This window comes from Ochlerotatus camptorhynchus, unplaced genomic scaffold, assembly GCF_037179485.1.
Source record: "Ochlerotatus camptorhynchus isolate MF236.1 unplaced genomic scaffold, CSIRO-AGI_Acam_v1.1 ptg000443l, whole genome shotgun sequence".
In the NCBI taxonomy this organism is placed as follows: Eukaryota; Metazoa; Arthropoda; class Insecta; order Diptera; family Culicidae; genus Ochlerotatus; species Ochlerotatus camptorhynchus.
This window is the reverse complement of record NW_027040929.1, coordinates 3,524,903-3,536,244: the sequence shown is the minus strand read 5'-3', so window position 1 is coordinate 3,536,244 and position 11,342 is coordinate 3,524,903. Positions and strand designations below refer to the sequence as shown.

The 11,342-nt window shown below is 39.5% G+C and overlaps 1 protein-coding gene across 1 annotated transcript; it reads right to left on the bottom strand.

Moving 5' to 3' along the window:
• Positions 1-3,306: 3,306 nt before the first annotated feature.
• LOC135711851 (uncharacterized) lies at positions 3,307-11,028 on the bottom strand. Its single transcript, XM_065234821.1, has 5 exons — positions 9,930-11,028; positions 4,633-4,852; positions 4,326-4,565; positions 3,989-4,163; positions 3,307-3,927 (listed from the first exon to the last, which is right to left on the bottom strand). Exons 1-5 carry the CDS (start codon positions 10,651-10,653, stop codon positions 3,778-3,780), a joined length of 1,509 nt encoding a protein of 502 aa, XP_065090893.1. The 5' UTR covers positions 10,654-11,028; the 3' UTR covers positions 3,307-3,777.
• Positions 11,029-11,342: the final 314 nt, after the last annotated feature.

The window sequence follows — 11,342 nt, the reverse complement described above, 5'->3', positions numbered from 1 at the left end:
GACTATCGATCCGAGGCCCGGAGGGCCGAGTGTCATATACCATTCGACTCAGCTCGACGAGATCGGAAAATGTCTGTGTGTATGTGTGTGTACGTGTGTATGTGTGTATGTGTGTGTGTATGTAACGAAATGAATGCGCTCACGTTTCTCAGCAACCGCTCAACCGATTTGGACAAACTTGGCGCCAAATGATAGGTCTTGGGTTCCCATTGAACGCTATTGAATGGTTTTGGAATCGGTGAACCGGTTCCAGAGATATGGCCGGAATAAGATCCGGTGAATATGGGCCTTCACGCTGGATTTAACGGAAAACGTATCAAAACCATCATGCGACACATCAAATTACTACAGAATTCAAAAATAAGATCAATGCAAGTCGTGTTAAGTGTTCCAGACCACATTGGACACACTTGGACATGTTCCGGGTACCCCGGGGAAGTTGCTTGAATATGAATTGAAATAAAACCCATTAAATCACATTAAAATACGATGATAAGGTAATTGGTAGCCTCACCAAATAGACTACACCCGGATATATTCCGGGTACCCCCAGGCAGTGGCGTAGCGTCACTGGATGACACGGGGGTGGGGGGCTTGGTCACTGATAATGACAATAAAATTAATAAACTTGAATAAGTAAGAAGGGTCTGATCACACCATAGGTGGATAAATTCGGGTTTTTATATCTGGAAATGACGAAATAATCTAAGGGATTGGTGTTTAGCACAGGAATCTACTATGGTGTGAAATGCACAATAACCAGACATGAACTTTTCAGGGGTCATCCGCAAACTATGTACACACTTAGATTTTGTTTCCGTATTCGGTAAATTTTACCAAAATCAGAACAGCTGAACGTTCGGCAAAAGTTTGACCTTCATTTTAAAGGCTATTGAATTTGAAAATAATATCAAAACATGTTCAACCTTGTTTAAATCATCAAATAATGTCATTTTAGTGGAGATTTTGTTTCAAAGTAGTTGAAAAGCAATTGAATTGAATTGCATAAATTTTACCGAAAAAAAAACAGCTGTTCAGATTTCGGTAAAACTTACCGAAGTCGGCGATAATTTCTAAGTGTGTACGAATATGTCCGTTTGATTATTAGGTCCCCCCTTCTTTGCGGCAGCAAGCTTTTACTTTATTTCTTTATTACGTTGAATATTAAATTGTGAACGTTGTTATTCAAAATTTACCACTTTTCTCTAAACCTTCGTAAATTTTCACCATTATATGTATTAGTAGAGTCTCATCACTGTAACGACCATGATTTTCGATGATGACCGTGCTGAGCAGAAAATCATTGACTTAGTCTGAGGCGTCTACACATTATAGGCCTAATAACCTTGGCATCTCGCGGTCATCTTTAAAAACGTCTTGATGATACAGATTAAAATTTTAAAATGCTTCTATTTCTCAAATAAAACTTTTATTATTTTTATCGATTACTCTACGGGGCATGAAGACTGTCAAAATTGACGCTCGTATATGTCAGCCTCGGAGCACCTAAATTTACATGAATTTTTCTAAGTGTATAAATATACAAAATTTAAAAAAAAAAAACATTCGAAGAAAGAGGTTTAAATTGGCAAATTGTGAATTTTTATCCCCCACAGTAACAACCAATTTGAAGTACTTAATTTAAGCGTTCTCTCCCATACCTTGCCATGAGAAATTTAGAAATCTGCAGTTCCAAGCTAAATGATGCACCAATTTGCGAGAAACTTTGCAAAATTGCTTGTTATGATCAATAACATAACTCGAAATCGCAATTTCCAATCGAAATAACGTGAAGTAGTTTTAAGTAAAAAATAAAAAAAAAAAGTTGTTATGCCAAAAATAATAAAAAATACCCAACCAATATATTTTTTATAAAAAATCCAAACTTCTGTGAAAAATGTTCAAGGTGGACACTTTTTTTTTCCGTGGTTTGTTTTTCGTTGAAAAAAACCTAACCAGGGTTAGGTTATTTTATTAAAGAGACTTTCAGCCACTCTACAAACCATGAAAACCAAAAAAAAAACAAATGCGATCAATATTTTTCAATACAAAATCACATTTTTTTTTAAAAACCTTTCATTTGATATTTTGATGATTGAAATCGGCCCAGTCTTTCAAAAGTTATTTTCGAAAAAAAGTCATTTTAAAAAATCGATTTTTTGGACCACCTTAACATGGAAATGATCTACAAAAAAATGCAGATGTAACATTGTGCAATAAGGAACAAAACTACGAATTTTTACGAAATTCTGAGAACCACTATATCGTTTTGCTATGGAATGGCTGATGTATGTATGATGGTGCAAACATTATCACGCATGCGGTATTTCGAAACCTTTGTCCAATGCATTTAAATCTGCAGTGAAAATTCATCAGAGCAGGCATATGTGTTGATTGTCTGATGCAGCTCTAGCCTCAGCTAACACTCCTGGACCCACATCTGAACTTTTTAACCAATCCTCAACCCAAGATGTCGAACCTCAACGAAAGAGTACTGGATTTTAATGCTGTTATCCATTTATTGTGTATTACCTAACGCAATTTTTCAACAAAAAAGAGTATCATATAATATGCATTTCCACTACTATGAATATCTCCTTGTCAAGTGATTTCACTAGTCTATAATATATATATATATATAAATAGAAATATCAACTTCACTCACGTGTGATTTCTCAGCTTATGTATAGAAAATCCTCTTCAAGAATTTGTCTGTGTCTGATTTTTCCGTTAGATACGTGTGCATTCTTTATTGATGTGTACGTGTAAGTGTATGTATGTAAATGTTCTTGTGTTTGTCGTGTATGTGAAGCTAGGAATGTCTGTTTCACTCTGATTTTCTATTTATGAAGGTGAATCTTCTCTTAAACACTCTCTATCACCAACACTTTCACGACAATTGCTCATCATCTACTTCTGGTAGGTATATCTAATCTCTCATCACTATCATTTGATTATCTCATTGTACATTCTCGCTTAGTCTTGCTTGTCACCATTTTTCACATTATTTTTTTCTTATATTTTGCTCTATAATTGTAATTTTGTCCTATCTCAGTCCATTGCTTGCCTTTATGTGGATACGAAATGGCATTGCCCTACTACTGTAACATGTGTGTACGAGTGATACTCATCGTTTGTAAGCTACTGTCTTCACTTGCCTTGCACATTTGCAAGGAATCGCTTATTGCCTAAAGGGTAACAGAATAATGGAAATCCTCTAATGATTGTTTTATGTTGGTTGAAGAACTGGGCGAGATATACTGACGGAAATAGGATTCATATTAAGCTTTCATGAATTTATGTTTATTTAGTACGGAGTGCCTCCAATTTGATCGTTGTCTAAATTAGGTAGTACAGACAACATTTTTTTTTTCCTTTTTCTATACTGGATACATTTAACTGATTTCGGCTTGTTTTGGTTTGTTTGTTTGTTTGTTGTGTTGGGTATGTTTGTTATTCCACATTTAGCGTTTAGTTCGATTGGTTTGTTTTATTTCCATCGCGTATCCTATTGTAGTCCTTTATTTCTCCTTTTATTTTGCTGGTTTATTGTTACAATGATGTCTGAGCCAGTGACTTCGTTTACATTACTGTCGAATGCTTAATGTTTTCTTGTTTGGTATCTGTTTCATTAGCTAAATTCCTTAATTAGTATTTACAGCGGCATTTACAGTTACAGTCGTGCATGCTATTGTAAGTTGAAAGTAGACTGTAATTGTTGAGAGGCTTATTATCGTCGATTTCATTATGTTTATCTTTTTGGTACCAATTTCTCGCTTATTGAAGTTGATATTTCTCCATCTCGTACAGATGCTCGTATAGCTGATCTTGGTCTGGCGACATGCCAATCACAACCCATCCGAAAATAGCGCCTACACTGCGAGCTATCGAGAGAGTATTCCAGATGCTGAGTACTTTGTTCGTTTCCTGGAATTATTCACAATCATTATAACTTAAGTTGGATGCCATTTTGTCCGAAAAATCTTACCAATTCCTCTTCCCACACAGTCACATTAGAGGAGGACAGATAAAGGCGTTCGTCCATCGATCCAGCCGACAGACTAAGGACAATCGTTGCTGCATAGATCATAATGATAACCACCGATCGAAAGGAAATGTTATTATCCGCTGCACTCGATAAGCTGAAGTGTGATATGTCCATTCTGTAACAATACGAAAATGTAAAAACATTACCCTACCAATCCAATTACCATTCCGGAAACGATTGTTATGCAATGCGGAACATCAAAGCCCCGAAGTCTTTAGGAAGCAAAACAAACGATTGGCACGAGTCCAATATGCATGTCGCTCTCTGCCACACCTACCTATCGAATATCGAAACCATACAGACGATTGCTAAGCAGTAGAACGTATTGGCGTAGACTTCCGCAAAGGCCGAATAGTGACGAATCGACGCTTCGACCCAATCGTACGGTTTGGTCGTACATATCAGCAGTAGATGAGCCAGGGCGAGTCCTCCCAGCAGACCGTGGCACACGTTGGACATGTGCAACCATAAGCTTTGCACTGCACAGGACAAATGGACCGCGGTTCTTATTGTATAGCTGCGGAAGGAAGCATGCAAAGACAAAACTGTAAGCCCATTTCGAATGACAGATTGGATCATCATACTTATTGCTTTCAGGGTCACCACCACCGCCCGGCTGGAGATGGTGATGATGGTGCGAATGATGCTGGAGGTGATGGTGATACGTATTGTCTACTGGTCGATATCCACTAGCCGTCTGTATGTACATCTTATCGATTCTGGTCGGGGCCGTATCCGTCGTGGGCGAAACGACAGGCGTGAAAGGGTTGTAGATTTCACCATGGTAGTTGGATGTGTCGTCGCCTGGTGGAAAAAAATGTGGAATGATCTTAGCTTTAATTTGAGAACGAGTCTTAGGGTGCTTCATTTTGAAAAAAGAGCTTGCAATTTAATAGACCACCCCTAATTTCGTTCATAACCCAAAAATATGAACCTATGCTAAACATGGTTAACATTGATGAGAGTTTAAAGGTCGCACATGTATGGTTGAATGATATGTATGTATGCAGCATCCTTAACATGATAACGTGTGTATATTAAGTGATGTTCAAAATTGTTTTCCATTAGTATATTCATGATTTATTTTAAAACCTCAATGTTTAGTAAAAGTGTAAACGTGTAAAACTAAAACAGCAAATGCTGCATACAAAAATGAGGTTACTGGAGACGCTGTGCCATAATAACCAACCAGCCAGCCCGCCGGGGGATACTAATAGTGTTGGAAAGGAAATTTGAGTGACTATCTCTAATAAATATTTGATTTTAATAATAATGTTTGCCCTTCTGATGCAAACTTGATTATTTACCTCTACAGTGCTCAAAAATTACTTGTTAGACACTGACTTTGCACAAACCATTTGAAGTTTATATGGGAATTAGATCTAGGAAATCAAACTATTTGTTCATTACCTTTAAACACTTTACTATATTACTCTCAGAAACCGTGCTTATTTTTGTAGGAAATTTTCTCAGCTACAACTTAGCTGGGGACTATTTTTTAGCCAAACGTAAAACCATAGAGGTAACTCTAAGACGAGTAGATCCCGAAGAAACGTGCTCAACTTTTTGGCTCAGCTCTGGTACTCTTTTCGGTCCCAAGCTAACCCCTCGAAACATAGGAAAATCCACGAACCCCTCATTTTATCTGTCAAACTTTCATAGCGAATTAAAACAAACTTAGTGTAGTACTAGAATTTCGACTAGAATGTGGTACGCTTATAGATGTACTTGGGACCAATAGGCTAGTCAAGTAGTGAACCAATTTTAAATCGTTAGTTTCCACCGCTAAAACGCTCCCTTTGAAAGAGCAGAAAGTGCGATAGTGTTTCATAGATCAAACTGTGCTGTTCTTCGACCTTCAATTTGCTTTATTCCATACGGTCACTGGAGGGCTACGCCTAACCTGGTCTACACGGAGATGAAAAACTACCCAAAATTAAGTACTTTTCCCTCAATTCCGGGGTTCAGCCCAATAACCCGAATTTGAGCAAATCTCATATATTAGTTTCCATTTAACACCGGAAAAGATTACTCACTCTTAAGTATATTCTACCCAAAATTAAGGTTAATTCACGTAAATTTGAGAATTTTCAACTTACTCAAAAGTTACTTATAGGGCTGAACTATTTCGAAGGGTCGAATCTATCGCTTCTTTTTTGATGACAATAAAGAGTGCAAGTGAGAGGCTGAACTCAATATTAAGTGAAAAGAACTCAAATTTTGGGTAGTATTTTTTCTCCATGTATAGACCTTTTTGACATTTAATCGTCTTTCTCTATCTAGCACACATGGATCAATGGACGGTTTGTTTTCCCACTAATCTGTTTCCCTCTTGCTCGCACTCGTTTTTTTTTAAATGGTGCAGTAGTGTGCGCCGATTAAATGTCAAAAAGCTCTATACAAAGTGTAGGGATCCAGCCTTCACGTATGTGTTGGTAGAGGGAAAAAATGAAAACATTAGTGATGACGTCATAACACTCGAAAGCAACTTTGCGAAATATGAAGTATAACAAATCCTAGCTATGTTTGCATGATGATTGCACTTGATTGTATTCTTTTGGTTTGTGTTTTTATGATAACTGCTCATAAGAAAACGGACATAACCTCACGGGCAGGCTGCTTTTTCTTGGTATACAGAGTGATAATACAATAATCATATCTTCACGTTCAGGGGTAAAATACAGAAATTCTATAATCCATATTAAATTTCCTATGCAAACGCTGATCGAAACAAACGTTATGACGTCACACACATAAGTGATTGAGCGAACGAAAGAAACGAGTCGTACGAAGCAGGATTAAAGGAGAGTGAAAAACGTATTGCACCAATACATTCAGCCCTTCAATTTCACACCTTGTATATACGAGGTTGGGCTACGCCTCCCGGTCGCTAGTTTTGTGTGTGTCGTATCTCGGTCAGTACCTTTTTGCGCAGTCCACCATAGACGAATTTTGTGTGAAGACACTGGATGCGAACCATGATGAGATGGAAGCAACACACCGGATTGCAGAGGAGAAAGCGGTTATCATCAAGTTCAAGCCAGAAGAATCAATGCATTACGCATTGTAGCGTAACCCCAATTAATCAGCTTTTGCTGACAGAAATTATGATTAATCCCCCTAGAAGTGAGAACGAAAATTTATTTTCGCAGTTTTTCAAAATACATGGTTGGTTTCTTCACAAAAGTTTTAGAAAATACTCTTGCAAACAACACTGTCGAAAACACCTAGTTCGTATCTCGGTTAGTTTTGAAGATATGTATCTGCTGTTTTTTGTAGACAATTCATTTAAAAAAAATATAGGGAAAGATTAGGAAATGGTTGGTTTTCCAAAACTGAATATGATTTTCTAACTGATCGACTACCACAACTGCATCTTTCTTAAAAGTCAAATATTACTTCTTTTACGTACTTGGCCCTCCAACCGAATTTCACATCATATTATGAAAGAAATCCGATTTAAAGTATAACTCTATAATGTGAAGGAGCTTCTCTAATCGAATTTCAATACGCTTTGTCTAAATCCTATTCACACTGAAACACTATAATGTGAAGGTGTTTGAGCTTGAACTCATAATTTTCTGCTCAATAAGCAAAACCGGTTGCCACTAGGCCACCGAGCTTCTTATATTACAAACAAATTGCGAATTATCGCTCCTCCTCAGCTGTTACTAGATTTCGGTCTCGACGACAATAGACGACGACAACAACTGCTCTTGAAAAGGATTTGAGTTTTCTGATCAACACGTCTAACAGGCGATCTTCAGTAAACAAAAGCTAGCCGAGCTTCTCAATTAAATTTTTGAGTATTAAATTAAATTTATACAAATAACTGGGAAAGATTTTAACCGATTGATCTGTAATTATAATAATGTTGTAGTCACTAGCAACGAACGTTTGAACATTAAAACCTGCTACAATAAAATTAGCCTACGATTTTTTTGCTTTATTTACAAGGTTTTTAGTCAGGAGCTGGTTCATCTTGGGCGTAGCCTGTGGTATTATGAAGTTAGAAAAGGCTTTCGGCGACTTTGACATTGAGTGCGTTCATGTGAATTTATGAAAATGGGTTTTGTAAATTTTATGTTCATTCAAGCAAATTAACACACGATTAATAATCACCACCGCTTAGTTGTATTTTCTCCATCTCGGCAATATTTCGCCGAGATATGCTCTGCCGAGTACTCGACAGCATATTTTACTGAGCTCTCAGAAAACATTACGTTTGTTCACTGAGAATCAGTGTCAAACGTCACTTTTGCTGAGATTTCAGTAAGCAAATTATTGCCGGGTGCTCGGCTGTGCAAATATTGGGAAAAATGGCAAACAAAATTAAGAGCGTATATCACATAGCAAAGACAATAAAACCACCGGCCGCTGAAAACACTTGACCTTTTCGACATACATAGCAAAGCATCGTCTAGATAACCGATTTCCAGCGCAGGCAATGGCTTATATTTCTTCTACAAAATATAACATCTTGAAACCACCCCCAGCAAGCAAGATGCATAGGTCCCCAACTAACAATTTTAGCTGCAGATTAGCTTATACAGCCAAAAATTGGCTTATACAGCTAATTTTTGCCTGTATAAGCTCGTCTGCAGCTAAAATTGTTTGTTGGGTCGTCATTCCGGAATCAATAGCCCAGGTCCGGACGCTATATCATTATTTTTATACTAATCATGGATAGAAAACCCACAACTCATAAATGAACGAGGAAATAGCTTCACCATACTAATTAATTCGTTTTTCTTTTTCGGTGACCCCACAGCTTCATGGAAAACCAATTGGAAGCCCACACTCTGCTGAAGTATCAATCGCTGGAATCATTTCCCACGCGCGGAAATGTTCGATCCAACTGCCCCTAAATGTGGCTTGCTAAAAATAGCTCTGATGAATTCTGGGATGAATTATGACTCCAACGCTTAAATCCTTTTCCCGTGCAATGTCTCCCCCTCAGACACCGAATAGCTTAATTTGCGTTTCAGTCATACATATTTCATCGCAAGCACTTTTGCCGACTTTGGATTGCAGCTCTTTTGCCAGGCGAGATTCTTGCCCCGAGTCCCTCTGTAACCGAATCAACCGAAAGGCGACGAAAAGTGGCAGCCGAGGATAAGAAAATGTATGTATATATTGATAAAACCCCCGCCGTGAGTCGAATGACGTCATTGCTGAAGCTGATGATGGCTTCCTTCCTTTTCACCACCCGCTTCCTCCTCCGGTGAACTTCTTCCAACCGGTATTCTACCACCGCGCGTCGAGACACCATCCCCAACTGCTTTTGCTTTAGCACATAGCAGCAGGCAACTACTTTGTCATTCGCCCCATCCCCTGGTACTGGCACAACAAATACCACCCACCGAAGAGCGACCATCCTACCGACCGACCAAACGACCGGTACGTTCTCGGTGGGCGGCTAATTCTTGGAGTCTTGGAGTGTTCCACACTTCGCACGACTCAAGTCGACCTTATTCCGGGAGAGTTCAACGGAAAGAAACGACCAATTATGGTACAAAAATAGCACAATCTCGATTTCTGTGCTCCGTTTTCCTTTCGAATCAAGACTTGCCGGATTTGGTGGGAAATATCGAGGTAAATGATGTATTAGGTTGATGTGAATTCGATAATGAAGACCAATTGGATTTTTTTTTTTTCATAGCACCCTCAAAACTTTGAATTATGGTTTACATAACAATAATTTTTCCTGAACAGATGATTAATCCGTGACGTCACAGCTTGAATTTTCATTTCCCAGTCCAACAACTGTAGATGCAAACTTAATGGCAACACTGTAGCACCCCCTGTAAGGGGTACGTTCTAAAAATAAACCCCGCACAACTGTATCGAAACCGAATGTTAAACCATATTTAGCACCTACCAATTGGCTTCGGTACGTTTTGCTGCTGATGCTTCCGTTCCCGTTGGGACTTGGTCTTCCGGTGAACTCGCCTATCCTCTAGATTTTCCGGAATTTCCAAATCTCCCGACAGGGAGGCGTCATTGAAATCGGAACACTGCTTCAGATACCTCATAAGAGTTTCGTTTGCCTGGCGGACTTCCATTTCGCCTGCGGCGATAATTTTCCGTTCCCTCCGCCTGCGGGACTCCGACTTGCTGCGCTTCCTGCGTGGGCTTTTATCCAAGCTACTACGGCTACGGGTGCTCCTTTGAGCAGGACTTTTCTGCGGATCCGACAAGGATTGCACCTTCAACTGACGATCCATATAGCCCAGAATGCCCTTCTGCAGCTTGTCATCGGTTCCAGGAACGGTATCAATGGAAGTCGTTTCCACTCGCTGCTGCTCGGGTGGATTTTTGTTATTATCAATTGCATCATCATCATTGTTATTGTTGTTATTGTTAGCCTTTGAGCTGGCATTTGTCGTCGTGCTGGCACTATCCGCATTTTCCTCAGGTTGCGAACAAGAACCTTTCACAGAGTTTGCTCTATTTTTAGACACTTCATCTTCTTCCCGTGCGCTACCGGGGGTTTGCTCTGGCTCCAACCGAAGATGGCCACTGCTGTTGGAAACTCGTCGTGAGCTAGATCCGGATCTAGAACTACGATGCTTGCTCTTGGAGTGAACACGCACTTGCTCCATTTTCAGATTTCCTCAACCAACCTACTGTGGCATATCCAGAGCAAACAAGCAATTTAACTCAGCACGAAAATATTGATAACACTTAATTACTAGCAGTACTAACACTTATTAGAGAACAAAATATCACAATCATCACATCTTGTGGGGCTATTTTGGGCGTGTGTCCGAAAGGAAAATCCAAACCCTAAGCCAACGACAATCACGACGACGATGAGAGTAGCGGTAGCGATGGTAGTGCGGTTATTGGAAGAATTTCCCGGACCGACCGAAATTAGCGCTATGAACGTCACGAATTCTCCTCGCCAACTGGCAGAAATCTGGAAAATGGCTTTCCACCGAGTGTATCTTTTCAGCGCCCACTAGTATGCAAACAGAGCCTCGGCGAATGGCAAAAAAAAATAATCACCCGACCGACTATCCTTGTGCTACGTTGCAAGTATTGCGTTTTCGTTTCCATCACGCTCGTCCTGCGCAGTAGGCCGCTTGTTGTTTTTATCGATCTCGCGACTCGAAAACAAAGTTCTCTTCGAATGAAGGAGGCGAGGGCCGGGAGATGCAATTCCTTCGATCCGATTCCTCGTGTGTCCCTTTATGGCCAGCTTGCAACACACACACACACACACACGAAACGGCGATCAAAACACAAAGTTCAAGTTGCTCCACCCGTCGGCGCCAGAGCATATCGTGGT

What these genes read in the sequence shown, in the direction of transcription:
- LOC135711851 (XM_065234821.1), bottom strand. Translation starts at nt 10,653, where the DNA reads ATGGAGCAAGTGCGTGTTCACTCCAAGAGCAAGCATCGTAGTTCTAGA. An exon ending in AAACGTACCGAAGCCAATTG is followed by an intron (nt 4,853 to 9,929) that starts GTAGGTGCTAAA and finishes TTTTTCCACCAG; the next exon opens with GCGACGACACATCCAACTAC. An exon ending in ATGGTTTCGATATTCGATAG is followed by an intron (nt 4,164 to 4,325) that starts GTAGGTGTGGCA and finishes GTATTGTTACAG; the next exon opens with AATGGACATATCACACTTCA.